Source organism: Neopelma chrysocephalum, unplaced genomic scaffold (assembly GCF_003984885.1).
Source record: "Neopelma chrysocephalum unplaced genomic scaffold, ASM398488v2 Primary Assembly neopelma1_245, whole genome shotgun sequence".
NCBI lineage: Eukaryota > Metazoa > Chordata > Aves > Passeriformes > Pipridae > Neopelma > Neopelma chrysocephalum.
The window spans coordinates 70,589-87,906 of record NW_020897907.1 but is presented as its reverse complement, the minus strand read 5'-3'; the positions used below and the strand labels follow the sequence as shown (position 1 = coordinate 87,906).

Here is a 17,318-nt window from a genome sequence, read left to right as displayed (position 1 = left end):
GGCTGAGGAAGGTACTTACTGGGCTGAGGAAGGTACTTACTGGGCTGCAGGTCACAGCTCAAGTGTCGATTCAACTTGTCTTCCAGTTTCAGCAGCAGTGTCAGCTGCGGGGCACAGAAGTTCTCATGAGGGACTGCAGTCCCGCAGGCTGCCACGGCCAGCCCAAAGCATCCCCAGAAATGCCCCCCAGGATGGGAACCACCCCTCCAGAGCCCCACGGGGGTCTCACAGAGCAGCCTCAGCCAGTTTCGTCCCGAACCACGGCTGGCAGCGCCATCCCACACAGGAAGCCTGGGCCTGGGGGTGGGCTGAGGTCACGGGTCAGTGGCTGGCACAGCCCGAGTCGGGCTCTGGGTCCCAGCAGCAGCAGCTGCAGCATCACAGGGTCCTCCCAGGCACCAGCAGCACATCAGAGCCATGAGCTCTGCACAGTTGCCCCGGTCCCCCCCAGCTCAGCCAGAAGTGGGAACGTACATGGTGCTTCACCCCCTCCTCCACGGACTCGATGTTGCACTGCATCAGCACCACCTGGAAGAGAGGCACAGAGGTGGTGAGTGGCTGCCTGGCTCCCCTGCCCGGGGATGGGACGGGGGAACGGAGCCCCCTGCGCTCACCTTGCGGGTCTCCACCTCGGCGGGCTCTGGAGTTGGGGTTTTCACCGACGGGGGAGCGATGGGGGATTTCACCACGACCTGCTGAGGCTGCTGGGGCCGCGGCATCCCAAAAGCTGTGAGGGGGTAGATTCCATTCCTACAGGAAAGTAGCAGGGTCTGAGGTTATGGCTCTCCGAAATTTTTCCAGTCTCACACACAGCTAAAGGTGCCCTTTAAAAAAACCCTCTTACCTCACATCCTCCAGGAACTTGTCCAGCTCCAACGCCGGAGATTGTGAGAAGCTGGAAAACAAAGCAAAACGTCCTGAGATGAGAAGTTATCTCACAATAACATCCACTCAGGTCTCTTGGGATGCAGTTCCAAATCCCCGTGTCCTGGGCTGTGTCCCTGGGCAGGATGGAGATGGACAGAGGCAGCCACAGATGGGACAGGCTCCAATCCTACCAGAAGGACACAACTACCCCGAGGAGCTAAGGGTTAGGGCAGAGCAGTCTCACTTCCCTGCAGAGCTGTCCAATGCACAGTTATTTGGAAGGTGGCCCAATGACACTGTTCCTGGCAAGGTGTTTCACAGACACCTGCCACACAGCCCCCCTGGTTGCAACAAACACTTTGAACAGCCAAAGCCCTGCCTCAAGGCTGCTCTGAAGCATTCCAGAGGTGAGGCAAGGACTGCAAAGCTGCTCAAACCCTGACAGGATATGCACAGGTCTGGTGTGGGCTGCACACCTGCCTTGGCTCCCTGACCACTCTCCAGCCCTTCCCACACCCCCAGCAGCTGGGACTGTCCCATCCTCTAACACAGCAGTAGCTTTCAACAACATTTTCTTTCTGGCAGCTTGGGTTGCATGGCAGTCTGATGAACCACTCAAAAGTGATGCTCTCTGACATTTCAAGTCATTGCTGCGCTTCCTTTCCCTTTTCCAGCACCTCCGAGATATGGCACTACCAAAATCAAGTCCCAGGCTGGTGCCTGCAGACAGCCAAACCCACACAGACTGACATCCCATGTATGTGAAGGATCTCTCTTGCACAGCTTTGGCTCTTCACTTGTTGTCCTCCATTCTGAACCTTTATCAAAAACATTCCAAAGGGAGTTCCATACTATTATTTCCTAGCACTATGACAACTGAAAGGTCAGTTTTTAGAAGGGTCTCAGAGAGGGTTTTTAGAATGGCTCAGAGAGCTGCTCAAACAGACAGAGCTGTTCTTCCTTGTCACCTTGGTTACTCTTGTTCAGCAGCTTGAGCATCTCAGAACTCTGGGCTCCCCTGGAAGCATCCTGGGCTTCTCTGGGAACACAGCACTCACATCTTAGTCTTTTCAGATAATCCCTCAAGTGGCCAAGGCTTTGTTATCTAAAATCACTTTTTGGCACTCTACTTGCTCCACATGCATTGCAGTCACTCCCTCAGGGAGCCATTCCTACAGTGTCAGTGGTGCTGTGTGTCACTGACAGCTGCCCAAACTGCCTTTCCCTGTGCAGAGTGTGGAATAGGCTGCTCCTTTAGGAAAATGCAGAGGAGCTCTTCCTCCAAGGTGTTGGACTTCATCAGACAAGGCTGTGATTGGTCTGAGCACCTTCCCAAACTATTCAGCCACGTTTCACTGAGGACTGTTCCAACTACAGCATATTCACTTCCCACCCCTCCACCTGGGAAAAGATTCACATCTCAGCTGCACGGAATCTGCTCCCAGGACACGGGTGCAAGGTCTCCTTCCACCCAGAAGTCTCCCCAGAATTCTGTGTGCCCAGAGAGGCAGCGACTGCTCCTTCACCTCCAGCTCCATCAGCTCCCATTGGCTCCCTCAGTGGTGAAACACCACCACAAACACCACTGCAGTGATGGGCAGAGTCCCAGTCAGACCCCACAGCACTCAGCCCAGGGCCCCAGCACTGCTGCCCCCAGCAGCCCCCAGAGCACACCACAGGGACTCACATCATCTTGACTCCTTCCCTGTCCTCATGGTTGATCTCTGCCAACACCGCGTTCATGTCGAGGTTTTTGGTCATTTCTTCTAAAGCGTTTTCAGGAATCATATCTAATTTTTTTTTTAAAAAGAAAAAGAACAATTGCAGTTTCTTTCCAGACTCGGAAAAGTAATGAAAAGCAGAGAGGTCTTGAGCTCTCTGATGCTCCTGGAGCAGGCTGGGCACCGCAGTGGACACCACCGCATCCCACAGCCAGGTCCTTGCCCGTGCAGAGCAGCAGGGAGGGGGGTTCCCAGGAAGCCAGCTGCACTGACAGCTTGGCAAAGCTCTGCAGGACACAGACTGGTGAGGGGATGTGGCTCCCAGGGCTCTGCACTCACGCTGGTGCCCGATGATGCAGTGAGCAGCCAACAGCTTCAGCGATGGCACCTCGAACAGCGCCGGGTGGAACAGGAGCTCTCGGGCCGTGGGGCGCCTGCCAGGGTCCTGCTCTAGACACTTCTGAATGAACTCCTAAAGACAAAAACGGCATGAGACCACAAGCAATGCCAGCAAGCAATGCAGGGCACCAGCCCCCCTGCTCACCCGCTGCAGGGGGTCCTCCAGCAGCTGGATGGCACTGTTGATGGCCTCCTGCGGCACGTAGGATGACTCCCCGTTCCCCTGGATCTCCAGCACCGCCATCTGCAGACACAGAGCAGAGCATCAGACTCCACTGGGAATGACAGACTGCAGGGAAGAGAGCTCAAGGAGACCACTGCCAAGTGTGAGATAACCCCAGCCAAGCTGTTCGGGGCTGTTTAAGGTCACAGTTGGGAGAGACAGAGAGAGCAGTTCCTCATTCTGACAGCTTGCTCCTAGCACCCCAACAGACTGCCAGGGAGACCCCAGAACTCTGCCAGCAGCACCCTGGACACTAAGTGCCCCCATCCTGAACCTCATGATCCATTGGCCTGTCATTCTACTTGATAATTCCATCCTCTAATGAAGCAGTGCTGGATTACTGCCAGGATCCCTCCTGGCTTTGTGAACAACTCCATATCACAGAACAAAAGCAACCACACAACGCATCCAGAATGGGGTACAGACAACAGACACGAATTCCCAGCTAGGAAAGGCTGGAAAATATTGCAGAGAAGGTCTTTAGACTCAAGTTTTGTTTCCTGAAAGTTGCATCTTTCCACAGTTCTCTTCCTGCTTCCTTTATGAAATGTGCAGCACAGGTTGAGAGTTCTTCATGTTGGCTCTTTCTGACAATTCTTTCCAGAAAATATTCCTAGCAACAACTCCCATTTCCTGGACTTGGGCCTACTGACTGTAAGGATGGAGAACCAAAAAGCTGCTACAACCAGGTGTGTAGACTCACACTGACTACAACCAGCATCTCTATCAGATGGGCACAGGCTGGCCCAGAAAAAGTCATGGACTACAGCTGCCCTCTGCTCCAGACACCCAGGAGGGACACACACTTCCCAGCTGGGAGTGTACATGGACATTATGTACAACTGGCAGCAGTGACTGTTCCCACCAGCCAGTGGGTCAGACCTCAGGACTGGTCAAGACCCATATTCATTACCCGTTAGGAATTTCGGGAAGAATTACACCTCACTGAGCCATTTACTTCTTAGTGAGGCACTCAGGGGAGCCTCCACAGGGATCCCTCCAAGGCAAAGTGCACTTGGCTCTGAGAACAAAACACACTTGTCACCAAGGTAACCCACCCATGGCCACAGCTTCTCCAGAGCCACCTCCTTCCTCAGATTTATCCTCTCTGTCCCACAGCCCACGCTCCACACTCACCTCCAGTGCACACATCCCAAAGGAGTAGATGTCCACAGCAGTGGTGACGTTGGCAACTTCTGTAACACAGAAACAGCACTGTTATCACTCACCCTGCACTGGGACAGTCCTGCAGCTTCTCCCTGCTCTGCTACCAAAGGACAGAGGAGCTGAAGCACTTCAGCAGGCAAATGGCTCAGAACTGTCAATGTGACACCTGACAGGAGCCCAGAGCTGAGAACAAGGTGCAGAACAGCCTGGAAGCATCAGTAAAGCCAACAAAGCCAGGCTTTGGGCCGCAGCCGTGCCGTACCTCCGTATTCCGGGGCAAAGAAGTGCAGGTTCTTCTGCTCCTCACGACAGGTCTTCACGTGGTTGTTAATTGTGTCCGGTGCCACTGGAAGAAAGTCAGGAATGCTTAGGATACAGGAAACTATAGCCCATCCCTGAGGAGACCCCAGGGAACACCTGCAACTCCAGGGATGTTGGTGCCCCAAGGGGCAGGATGGTGGAGTTAAGGTGGGTGTTCACAGCCCTCCTCTCCAGTCACCTGCCCCAATACACTCCTGGGCATCACCCTCCAAGGGCAAACCTGGAGACCACAGCTGCTGCCTCGTGAGAAGACAAGCTGGGAACGACTCTCAGTTGAAGTGCCAAACTTCAGTCAGATCTATAACATTTGTCACGAGCAGCTCATCCAGAACAGCAGCCCGAGGAACATCCAGAGATGCCAAAGTCACTGTTATCAGTCACCACCTCAGGGTTTTGGGAGGATGGATATACCAGGCAACTCTTACACTTATCAGAAAGACACTGGTGCCAGAGTGCCTTCAGACAAGAGTTAAGCCAAGCTGCTGAAGTGGAGGGAGGTGACCATCAGAGGCCTCCCTGCAGCCAGCACCTCCACAAACCACTCAGAGCTGTGGGGAGGGAATAACTTGCAGCCACAAGAATAGTAAGCAGAGCACAAGTATGGACCCCCATGAAAGATAAGCCTTTCTGACAGCGACCTCTGCAGAGATTGCAAGCAGCCCTCTAAAACTAAGCAGCTGTCTCTGCCAGGGAGAAACACTGAGGTGGGCAGGGAGCACAGAGCCATCACCCATTTGAAGCTCTACTGTCACACTGGAATGTGCCCAGTCCCACAGTTTCAGGCCCATCTCCCACCTGGTCACCCTCCTGGTCTGTACTGGTACAATGTGGGCTCACCCAGGACATGCCAAACTGCTTGTATTGTTCCACACCAAAGAGGATTCCCAGCTGAATGAGACCAGACTAGTTTCCAGCCTCAGAGGAAAGATGTTCTTTGGGCTGTAGTCAGACAAGAAGGACCACCCTCAGTAACTCAGCTCTGCCTCGCTGCATGGCTCATACAAATCATTGTATCTGATTTGAGCTGGAAGCAGAGCTTGCTCCAGTAGCCAGCTGCTTCTTTCCCAACCAACACTTCCCAAGTAGCTTACTGCTTTTTGTTCTTGTGCCAGCTCCGATCCTGGGAGCCCAGCAAGATGACTTCATTCCTAGTGCTCACCTGTTCCCAGACACCACCAGGTCCTCTCACCTTCACATCCCCAAGCAGCATAAGCTGTCTTTCTCCCAAGACCTGATCTGTTTTCCCAGTGACACTGACTGCTTTAGACAAGCTCTGGCCAGGGTCGTGCACAACTACACCAGTTATCTCTACTGGGGACTCTGCCCCAATGGATCTCAACACCCCCCACATGGCAAGTAGCTCAAAACCCTCCCTCGAGTGGCCAGCAAACACCTGATCCTCCTCAGTTCCCAAATGATGAGCTCTGGACTTCTGTGCAGCTTTGTATTTCACACTCCTAAGTCACAACTGGAGTTTGTCCAGTCCTGTAACGTGCTCCTGTGCTGCTGGAGCCAACCCCTCTATGGGGCAGCCCCTACCCCATCACAATGCATCTGTTCAGCACCACCTTTAGTTCATGGAGCAAAGTGCCCACAGCTTGTCCAGCACACTGGGTTCTCATACCAGGCCTTTTAAAGAGAGTATTTAAGGCTTCAGAAACCATTCTGTTCTAACACCAGATTTATATTGTTGTTTATGGGAATCCCTGATGTCTCTGTCAAGGATGCAGTGTACAGGAACTGTCACAGAGGTGTTTGTGATCCCTGCAGGCATGGCAGAGGAACTCAGGGGGGTGAAACACACAGTCTGGGGAGAGGAAATAATCTATTTTCTGAATCTTCTATTTGTTCTGCCTTTCTTATCTGTACAATGGATTGTAAGAGGAAACACAAACCCAAAACTTGAGAACCCTACCCTGCCAAACGTGGAGCAGAAGCAGCCAAGGATAAAGTCCCCTTCCATGCGATGTTGGGATCAGTTTCATTTTTCAGTGGGTCTTTAAATCCTGTTACAAACATGTGTTGGATGGCAAGGGCCAGTCCCCTATCCAGCCACTCTGTTCTTGGCTCCTGAGCCCATTTAGGGAGAAGGATGAGGCAGTAATCAGTCACAGAGCAGATTATCAATAGAAACCTCAGCAGTGATGGTGTGGTAACCGAGACACTCCCATACCAGACAGGCAGGTAGAGTGGAAGCCCAGCAGCCTCCATCTATAATGGCTGGCTGGGCCTCATTAAGGACTTGATAACAAGCTCCTCTGCAGCCAGGTCCTACAGACCTTCTGCAGTGGCATCAGCATCTCTGGAAAGAGCCAGGCTCACACTGTCTGTAGGAATCTCCAACCTGGACACACAGACAGGTAGCTGAATTTGCTGCTGTGGGTCAGCCAGGGACCTGTCACCTCTGGTAGTCTGGTCCTTGTGCCTCCCAACTTGCTGATTCCCACTGGAGTGTTTCTCCATCACCCTTGCCGAGATTGGCTCTGCAGCTGGGTTTGATCAGCCACACTTGGCAAGGAATCTGCCTGTTCCAGATGTTTATATCCCAGCTCACGTGCAGCTTGACTGAAGTGACAGGCATCACCTTGCTCTGTTATTGCAGAGCTGAGGCAGGGCAGGAGCAGAGCCATGGCATGAGACCCCCAGAACCTCCTGTGTGCCTCGGACAGCCCTGCTCCGTGTCACTGACAGCACAACCTGCTTCTGAGGCCAGCTCTGAAAAGCTCCCTGCAGGGGTGTTCAACACGGCAGGCACAGGGGCTGCTTAACCTGTGACAGGATTTTAGATGCTGGGACAAGAAACTTTGGGTCTGGTCACTGTGCTATTGCAGGTCCATCACCTTGGTGCACAGGCCACTTGGCACTGACAGGGCTTTAGAGCTTCACCTAAGCCTACATTCTAAACCAAGCTCCTGACTGTACAAGGTAAGAACACACACCCAGAGGGACCTTTGACACGAGCTCTCCTGCCTGACTCACACAGGGCTGCTGGTCCACGCTGGGAGAGATCGGAGGGACCAAGGCTGAGGTTGGTTATATCAAACAAGACAAACAATGAAGGTCACAAAGGAAAGCCATATCACCAACATTCACAACAAACATGTCTTTCTCAGCCACAAGAAGGTGACAACAAGGGGCAGACTGCAAGACACACCCCCTTGGGACTGACCAGCCTGGCAGGGAATCAGCAAAGATGAATTTTAGAAGAAGGTGCAGCCAAATACAGTGTCTGTGCAGGGCAGGTGATAGGAAGAGCACAGCAGAAGGTAGGACAAGCAACCTGTCTTTGGTAAGCTGAACTCAATCTGACAACAGAAGCATAAAGAGAGATAATCAGCATTCCTCCAGGAACATGGGGAGCTGGTCAGACTTCTCAAACCCTCAAGGACATGCAGAACTGGCCAGGGTAAGTGGATGGCTCGTCAGAGCAACCATCGGTTGTCAGCAGTGCCAGCCAAGGATGCAGTGGTGGCATCCCTTCCCAGCTGTCCCCACAGCAGGTTTAGCAGAGTGCCTGGGGATCACAGCCCCCGGAACACCCCACGCTGCAGAGGACACTTCCCTCTTGGGTGGTGTCCAACTCACCCCCGCCTTTGTTCTGCATTCAGCACTTCCTCCCTGAAGGCAGGAAAGGCAGCCTGTGCCTCAGTTCTCCCCACAGTCCCCCCCAGGGCTCTGCCTCTCCTCCTGCAGCAATCACTGAGCTGCCCGGGCTCCTGCAAGCGTGTGAGTGAGCTTTAAAGCACAACACGACTCCCCTCCTCAGCAAAGGGCTCAGTGCCCAATCCAACAGATCTCAGCAGGCTCAGAAAGCACAGGGAAACCAGGTAACAGCAAGAAGGATCAACAAGTGACCTCTAAGATTGTCCCAGGCTGGCTGTGCAATCCAGCACTGGTACGATTAACCACTGCACTAGCACCACAGGCACCCCAAAATTATCAAACGAGCCCAAGAACATCTCTTTGCTGCTACAAAGGGGTGGCCACAAGGCCAGGAGAGGCACAAGGCCACATTATTACCCCCTGCACTCATACGCTCGAGACACTTTCACCCCTGCAAAAGGGTACAAGACTGCACAACCCCATGACATTTCACAGCTCGCTTCCTCTGCACACAACGACAAAAGCTTTTTTGTTAGGGAGGGCAAGGCCTAGAAAATAAGGAACTAGGAAGCTATTTCAAATAAAATGAAGCATGCAGCGATCAGACAGAGTCCAACAGGAAAAGCAGTATCAGATTTAAGCTGATCACAGAATACAAGCACGCTACAACCCTCAGATCTGTTATCAGGGATTGCAAAATACTTGCAACACTGAGTCACCAGAAGCAACAGTTGAATATCATGAGCTGAAAGGGCAAAGAGGTACAGCACGTGGAAAGCTCACTACACACTGTTTCCAGAGCCAGGTGAAGCCCCCTAAGCTGCTTACACACATGTTCACCCCTGCCACATCCACTGACACTGCTTCCCAGCAGGATAACCAACTAAACACTGCCCATGGCTCACCCCAGAGAAAACACTGCTGGGGCAGAACCAGTGGTACTGGCAACAGAAAGCTGATGTCACACAAAAACCTCTCCACAGAAATTAATACAGAATCATAAAACCATGGCATGGCTCACGTGGGAAGGGATCTGTGGAGGTCACCTTGTCCAACCTCCCTGTTCCAGCAGGGACACCCAGAGCTGGTTGCTGAGGACCATGTCTAGATAGCTTTTGGGTAGATCCAAGGCTGGAGACTCCATCACTGCCTTGGGCCACCACCGCACTGAGGGGGGTGTCCCGGGTCCAGAAGGACCCTCTGGGCTCCAGCCCGTGCTGTGGCCTCTGGTCCTGTCCCTGGGCACCCCTGGGAGCACCTAACACAGCCCAGGGCATCATCAGCCACCACTGGGGCCAAGGCACATTCACCTGCGTGGCTGTGCCACAGGGGACATGGTCACACTGTGCCATTTCTCCTGAAGCAGTGGGTGGTATTTTTATATTCAAGTAAAAGAGCACTCAGAGGTTTAACCTGACCCGTTTGACCACATCCATTAAATGGAAGCAGAGAGGGGAAGTAGGCAGAGCAGGAAACATAAGAACAGATAAAGAGGAGCTGTAGGATTAGTACCTGTCAATCCTGGCTGCGTGCAGGCTCTTAAGCAGGGACTTAGGAGCTTATTGGCATTTTATCTGGAAGAGTTCACAACACAAACAACTTCATCCCAAAGTAGATCTGGAGATCTGAAATGTGCACCCAAAACCAAGTTCCATGTTCTAGACCAGAGGAATGAAAGTCCCACTGACCATTCAAACCCTTGCTTGGGCTGCACCATCTGACTGCAACGCAGTATTGATATCAAAAAGATAAAAATCTTCACATCACGGTGCAAGAATTACACCCAATCAGAAAAACAAGAACAGACATTCACTGAAATGCTACAGACTGAGCTACTCTGGATTCCTCTACTCCCAGAACACAGATATACACTGTAAAACAAAGTCCTCAGAAACATGACTCTGAAAATGATCTTCTGTTGTGAGCAGCTCTGCTCCCCCAGAAATGGGGACTAAACCAGTATAAATGACATTCCACTAAAATGCAATTACAGCCCACGAGTTCTAGAATTTCCAGTTCAACTTTCCCAAATTTCAAACTCCACATCTGTGATTACTGTTGTTCCACAACACGCCAGAGGGACCTTGGGAGACTTAACCCACAGCAAAGCTTATCCCTGGACGCAGGAGCCAGAGAGCAAACACTGCTTGGGCTAAATCACAAACCTGCCCTGGTTGGGAGGGACCTCTTGAGAACCCCCTGCTCAGGCAGGGTCAGCCACCACAGGCCACCTTTGCTCAGTTGGTGTTCAAAGTGATCTTTCCAGAACTGGCACAAAGAAGCCTCCTAAACTGCTGAGGTTCCCAAAGCCTTCAATCCAAGGGCTCCAAAAGGAGCAGACACCTGCAACTGCTGTTCTAATACCAAAATGGGTGAATGAAGACCTGGATGACTACAATCCATGTCTCCTGACCCATAAGGAAAGCCACATAAAGGCAGAGAAAAAACAGAGCCCAGCAAAGCTGAGGCAGCAGCGCCTTGAATGCAACATAAAAATAACACTGACCTCAGGGATGTTCCACAGCCTGGAGCACTAAACTGACACATTTAAAACTTTTAAAACATCCTGTTTAACTGAAAATTACAACCAGCCTAGAAGATCATAGTTTCTGGTGTTTTCATGAGTGAGATGACTCACAGCAGCACACAGAGGGTACACTGAGCAAAGGTGGTAAGTACACAGAGCAAGAGCCAGCTCTTAAACCTTCTGCAAAATAAAAATGAGTTTATTACCATCACAGCATAGTAGGAGGAACATCTTTGCAACAAGGCCACCAATTCTTACCACTAAATCTGACTTTAAAACCCCATCACTCCCTCAAACACACACTGAATCAGAGCACACGCAGTCACTGTAACTTCCAGCACAAACCACGGACAGAACCTGCAGGCTGTCACTTACCCACGGCTGCTCCTCCTGCCCTGAGCTCTGGGCTTACACACAAACCCAGGGCAGGTCTCTGGAGCTGTTTCTGCCACTCCAGTAATCACAGCAGCAGCTACAGCAGGAGATGCCCGTCCATCACAATTGAAATCAACCTCATTCTATTCCACCCAGTTTGTTCAACAGTTTCCCAAGAACAACACAAATGAGAAGCATCTCCACTTGGTGAGAGGCTTTTACACCACTGAGCCTCAAAGACAACACAGACCCACGGCAGACAAAGCCTTTAAATAAGAGAATGCCCCCCCCCAAAGTAACCTGGATCCCACTTTGGACTTTCTGAAGCATTCTGGGCAAAAAAGTTCCACTCAAAACTATTTACCTGCCCAGTCTCATTCCCAGCAGCACCTATAGTCACAGACAAATCTTGGGAACTGCCTTAGTTTGTCAAGTTTCTAAGGAACTGAAAATGTTTGGCTTGGTAGAGACATGCTTGACTCACACAGAAAACTGTACAGCAAGAAGCTAAACTACATCAATTCATGTTAAATCTTACTAAATCAATGCCATCATGAGTGAAAGAATTTTCCACTTTTATGACAGATTTTTCTATGTCTGATGGTTCCAATTATCCATTATTTTTTTCTCTAAACCGCACTTCCCATAGCTGAAAAAATAAAAAGGCCAGATCCAAGATATCCCAGTAACCTCTTATTTCTACATTACCTAAGTGCCTCAGGTGTCTGTTAAGGATGTGGAAACCAGCATGACAAGTCTTTAAATATCAGGCAAGAAAATCCAAGGGAGTGAAGTGATAACTGAAATAAGCTCAGTTGTGAAAGCATGTCACTCACAGCCTCATGAGCTCAATGCTCAAGTGAAACAGGAGCCTCAGTGTTTTCAAACCTAAATCACTGTTCAATGTCTAAGGCTTAAACAATTCCCAGCTCTCATATCAACAGTACTTTGTGGTACAACAGTTAGAACAAGCTCACAAGGAACCAGCCAGGAAAGGTCAGTGTTCTAAGGCCATCTGATGCTCAGTGTTCCAAGGCCAGCTCAGGGGAGGTACCACAGCATCTCCCTGCACCTGCAGAGCGCTGGCTCAGGTTCCTCCTGCCCTGCAAGAACCAGGGCCTCTGGTTCTGCTCTCAGAGGTGGCTTGATTTCGGAGAAATGGCTACCAGCCCTAAGCCTTGCTGCCCTCAGCATGACTGAACCCAGGCCCAGTCACATTCCCACTCCACGGGCTCGTTCCCAGATCAGTCTGCCCACTGCCATTCTGCCATCCTGCCCAGCCTGCAGGATGCCCAGGAACACCTGCCCTCCTCAGGACTCAAGCCCTGACCACATCACCATCCCCCTCAGCCACAGCAGATCCCAGGTTCAGCTTTCTGGGAGCCCCTGCTCTGCTGAGGATGCAGAGTGGCACGCCACGTCCTCCTGCCAACGTGTGGAAGGCACAGAGCCCATCCCGTCAGGCCCTTCCCTTTCCAATGCTTCCAGCTGATGGTTGGTGGTTCCCAACTCAGTAGAAACAAACTCTTAACATTGAGAACAACCCTGATGGCAAAAATAAAATAATTATTTTACATGTAAACATGGTATTCTATGCAATAAGGGTACAAATTGCAGCACTCGAATCCTTCTCTGGCCCCCACCAGCCCAATTCCCTCCTCATATGCACGTATCTTCCCAAAACCAGAGCTTTATCTGGGATAACATCAATAGCCAAGCTTACTTCAACCCAGGGACTCGTCTGGGGTGGGAGGGCTCTGGCCACCAGGAGCCAGACACATTCACTAAAACATTCATCTTAAAACCAACACATCTAAAGAGTTCAAACTACAAGCAAGCAGTTGGATAGCCAAGCATACAGCGGGGCTAGTCCAGGGCTGGGGACCAGCCCAGGCCAGCAGAGCAGCAGCAGGGAAGAGCCTAATGGAGGTGGGAAGTTCAGCTGGGAAGAGCTCAGGACAAGGCACGGCTTGTTGACATGCGGGAGCCGGCATGCACAGGGCCCGTGGGCTAGCACAGCTAAGAACATGGGGAGGAAGAGAACTAACCAAACCAGGAGACTTCACAAAGGGCAGTGCTCCCTCTCTGTAAGGCTCTGGCCAAGAGCACGGGAACGGTTTGCATCCCAGCACAGAACATGAGCTCTCCAAGCAGGATGCACCTAAGCCAAACAGTTTTACGTACAGCCTTATAGCAAGGGAACACTGTAAATAGGTCAGTGTGTATGTTTGTGTGTTACAGATATAGATATGCACACACTTATATATATATAAATATATATATACAGATACACACACGGATAAAATCATGTACATGACAAAAGTGGAGTCACATCACAGGAGCGGAGAAGTTTGCTCACCATTAGCAAATATCCTATGAAAGACTGTTGTAACAGAGCAGCCCGTGAGCGGGAAGTAAAACGAGATAAAGTCAATGAGTTGATGAACAGCAAAGCACTTACATCCATAGAGACAGCTGGGTCAGAGTCAGGGCACACAGGGACAGGACTGAGCACCGGGCCCTGCCTCCAGCCACCTCCTCAAAAGAAATTTACCTAAGGAACATCAGGGTTTCTACCTAAGAACCAGACCGGGCAGGAGAGACAAGGCACCTCTGACCAAGCAGAAGATTAGGGCTGATTCTGAGGCCAAGAAGCTGGAAATTCTGTTCTTCCTGTGAGTGTCCCACAGTCCCTTAGCAACCCCCACCCCACCCTTTCAGCACCTACAACCCAGCAGCTTCTCCTGGCCGTGGATCTTGGCAGCAGAACTCACACTCACACACCTGGCCATGTGATGCCACAGCAGGGCTAACACCCAGTAAGAGTCCTGGAACGGAGGGCAGACTCTGAGCAGACACAGTGACACACTGAATGAGTCCCAGGTCAGGTGTGGTGCAGACAGGAGACACACACATCACCAGTGCCTGGAGGAGGCACAAGTGGGAAATCTGCACTGCCCCCCACACAGCTCCCACTGTGCTCCACTGACGCATTGCTGTGTCTGAGACTCTCCAGTTTGAGGCCTCCCATCTGCTGGGGCACTCCAAGAGCTGCCAAAAAGGATTTTTAATTCAAACCCATCCCTTCTTTCACCTGCGAATGGTTCGTACGCTGCCAGTGAGAATTCCAGGAACACCTCCCGGCAATGCCAGCACAAGCAGGCAGCAGCACCGGGCACCCTGTCTGAACACGGTGTTCTCCTCCCACTCAGAGCACCAGCAGCCTGTCCCAGGAACACACCTGGCAGCCTGTCCCCTCACGAGGCAGCACAGACACTCACAGAGGCACCAGGGTGTTGCATACAGGTTCTGTGGAAGAGTACACAGGACACAACCTGGACCTCTCACCAGGAATGTTTTCATCTGACCACAGCTCCACAAAGCAGCTGGAACGTTCCAGCCTCTGGGAACACCAGTGGCAAGTTTAAGAGCCGTAGGTGTCTTTCCTATTCTCATCACAAGTTCTCCAAAGCTCCCCACTCATTTGAAGCTTTCCCTCCTTAAATCTGTTAACTCTGCACTTTATGGCACTGGAAAAAAAAGGTTTGTAAATGAATGGATTACAGATGGGTTTTGCATTTAAGCAGTATTCAAAATCCTCCCTCCTTCCCACTCCCTTTTTTTTCCATAGCTGACCCTCAGCACACAGAGATTCACACCCAGAACAGAGAAACAGTGATCAGTCCAGCCAGCACACGTGCTCCTGCATCCCAGGGAGCAGCAAGGAGCAAAGTGCTGCTCCCACACCTGAGCAGGTGTCACAGGAACCAGCACCAATCATTTCTGGCACAACACTGCTCTCCTGGCACTGCCTTCCCCTCCAAGACAGCAGGATGTCCTGCAGTGCACACCAGCAGCTCCCTTAGCCCAGGTTTGTGCCCTGTATTCAGCAAGTATTCTCTCTTTGCCAAAGCCAAGGGGAGAGCAGCTTTGGGAGCAGTGGCCAGCACGGTGCTGGGGACAGAGCACCAAAGCACAGATCATCGTGCACTGAATCCTTATTCCCCATAAATCCATGGGAACTACTGCCCCACTGCTTTTAAGCAAACCCAGGGAAGTGCTCAGATAGCAGCCAGCTGTACAGAACAAGGACAGGAAGCAGCAAACATGGGCTGGGCATCATCAGTGACCCTGGAGTGACTGTGGCTCCAGGGCTCTAACATGAACCCAGCCTGTCCAGCTGTGCAGGCAGCTGGAGAGGAAGGCTCCAGCTCCAACACAACCACCATTCCTAGGGACACAGCTTTGCCTTTCCTGGTTGGGTGGGCACTGCAGGAATAGGAATACATCTTGCAACCCTGCCAACTCTAATTTCAGCCTCCACTGGAAATACAGCTTTACCATCTGGAGGATTCCTCTTCTGGACCACAAGTCCAGTCGCGCTCACTTCCTTTTTTATCTAGGAAACCAGAATCTCCCAGATAAATCACTTCACTTCTGAACGTGAGGTGAACCAGGCAGCCCAAAGCTGTGGAACAGAGGGGTTTGCTCAGGAACAGCTGAGCTTGAGCACTGCTGCTGCACAGTCACACTCCAGCACGTCCTGCAGTTGTGACCACAGACACCGGCTACTCCTGGCATGAGCCCACTGGGGTGACTGCTGTATCCTTCCCACCCTGCCTGACAGAACCAAAGCTCTGTGGAACTGCAGGGAGCAAAGGTGTAACTGTGCTGAGGCCACTGTTTGTGCCCCACAGCCAAAGAGCCATCCTCCTTCTAGGCAGCCTCTGAACCACTGGAGCCACATGCTCTGCGAATGCTCCTCTGACCTGCAGGACCCCCCTCTGGGGAAAGCTGTGGCTCCAACACCAGCTCCAGGGGTCTGGCTTTACACACAGCACCTTTACACCAGGGCACCTGGATGATACTTCTAAACTAAGCTAGAAAAAGAGGATTTCTTGTGTCCTCAAGGCTACAGCGGACTTCCCATCAACAGCCTGAACCGAATGCCAGGAGCCAGCTGTGTTTGCCAGCACACAGGTACCAGATGTACACACTCTTGGAAATCTCTTCCACCTGGACAAAGTCAGGAAAAGACAATAAAGTGAATCCCATGATGACATCAGCCTGTGCAAAGAGCAAGTCCCCAAGTTTACAGGCAGGTTGGGAGCTGAGTGTGCCTCCTGCCATGACCCTGTCTCCCAGGTACAAGCAAGAATCTGAGGTTTGCTACGGAGAACAGAGACCCCGGTTCTGGAACAAAGGGACAAGAGTTCTTTGATGGGAAGAAAAGTCAGAGACCTGCAGCTGATGAGAGGCTATTTTTGGATGACAGGTGAAGCAGAGCATCCTTCCCAGTACACTGCCACATCAAACCAAAACTCATACAGACAAAGGCTCTGGGAAGGCAAAGACCCACTCCTCAGGTCAAGAATACTTGCAGAAGTCAAACAACAGGTAGCAAAGCTGTCCCTTAAAAGGCCACGTCAAGGTGTGACATAACACATCCTAACTGCAGACAGATTTTTAGAGACATGGGCATAGCAAAGGTGGAAAAACCAGAGCATGCAAGGATGCACTGCACTGCCAGGAACATCACTGCTTATTTACGAAATAAATCATTTCATCACAGCGTGGCCGCCTAAGCAGGGCATGTCTATGCCAACCAGGCTCAGGGCAGCCCAGCAGCCTGGAGCCAGGCCCAGGGGAGGGAGGATGCTGGGTGAGATGCCCAGACAAGCCACTTGCTGCAGCCAGAGTCTGTCAGCTTGATTATAAATGTGGGTTGCTACAAGCAGCACTCATGTGGCCTCGGTGGGCAGAGCTACCCAGACAGCTCCCAAAGCTCCACAGTGCTGGGAAGAGAACTCTGTGTATTAACACAAAAGACTGAGGAGCAGATGAACCCATGGATAATGTGCCTACAAAACCTGAAAGTTTCAGCATCATTTCCTGGGTCAGTCCCTTGAGACAAAAAGTTAAGGAAGGGGCTAAAAACGCAAACGGCACCTGATATTGGTCCTTCCTGCACCTGACAGGGGTTCAACCACCAGGGAATTTTACTCCCAGCCTTTGGCATACCTGATGTGGAGGTGGAGGAGCACACGTACACACATGCCTATCATGCCAGGGAACCTGGAAAGGAGTAGCCTTTCCCTGTCTGGGCAGTGTGTCT

The 17,318-nt window shown here is 51.6% G+C and overlaps 1 protein-coding gene across 1 annotated transcript in view; it reads right to left on the bottom strand.

The window, feature by feature from the left end:
- Positions 1-17,318, bottom strand: part of NRBP1 (nuclear receptor binding protein 1) — a 32,132-nt gene that overhangs the window by 1,315 nt on the left and 13,499 nt on the right. Inside the window, exons 7-17 of the mRNA XM_027703654.1 lie at positions 15,545-15,671; positions 13,563-13,678; positions 4,640-4,723; positions 4,348-4,406; positions 3,133-3,231; positions 2,928-3,060; positions 2,555-2,657; positions 845-895; positions 615-750; positions 475-528; positions 41-104 (exon numbers count right to left, since the gene is read on the bottom strand). Coding sequence (XP_027559455.1) covers positions 41-104; positions 475-528; positions 615-750; positions 845-895; positions 2,555-2,657; positions 2,928-3,060; positions 3,133-3,231; positions 4,348-4,406; positions 4,640-4,723; positions 13,563-13,678; positions 15,545-15,671 — 1,026 coding nt within the window. The remainder of the gene's footprint in view (positions 1-40; positions 105-474; positions 529-614; positions 751-844; positions 896-2,554; positions 2,658-2,927; positions 3,061-3,132; positions 3,232-4,347; positions 4,407-4,639; positions 4,724-13,562; positions 13,679-15,544; positions 15,672-17,318) is intronic.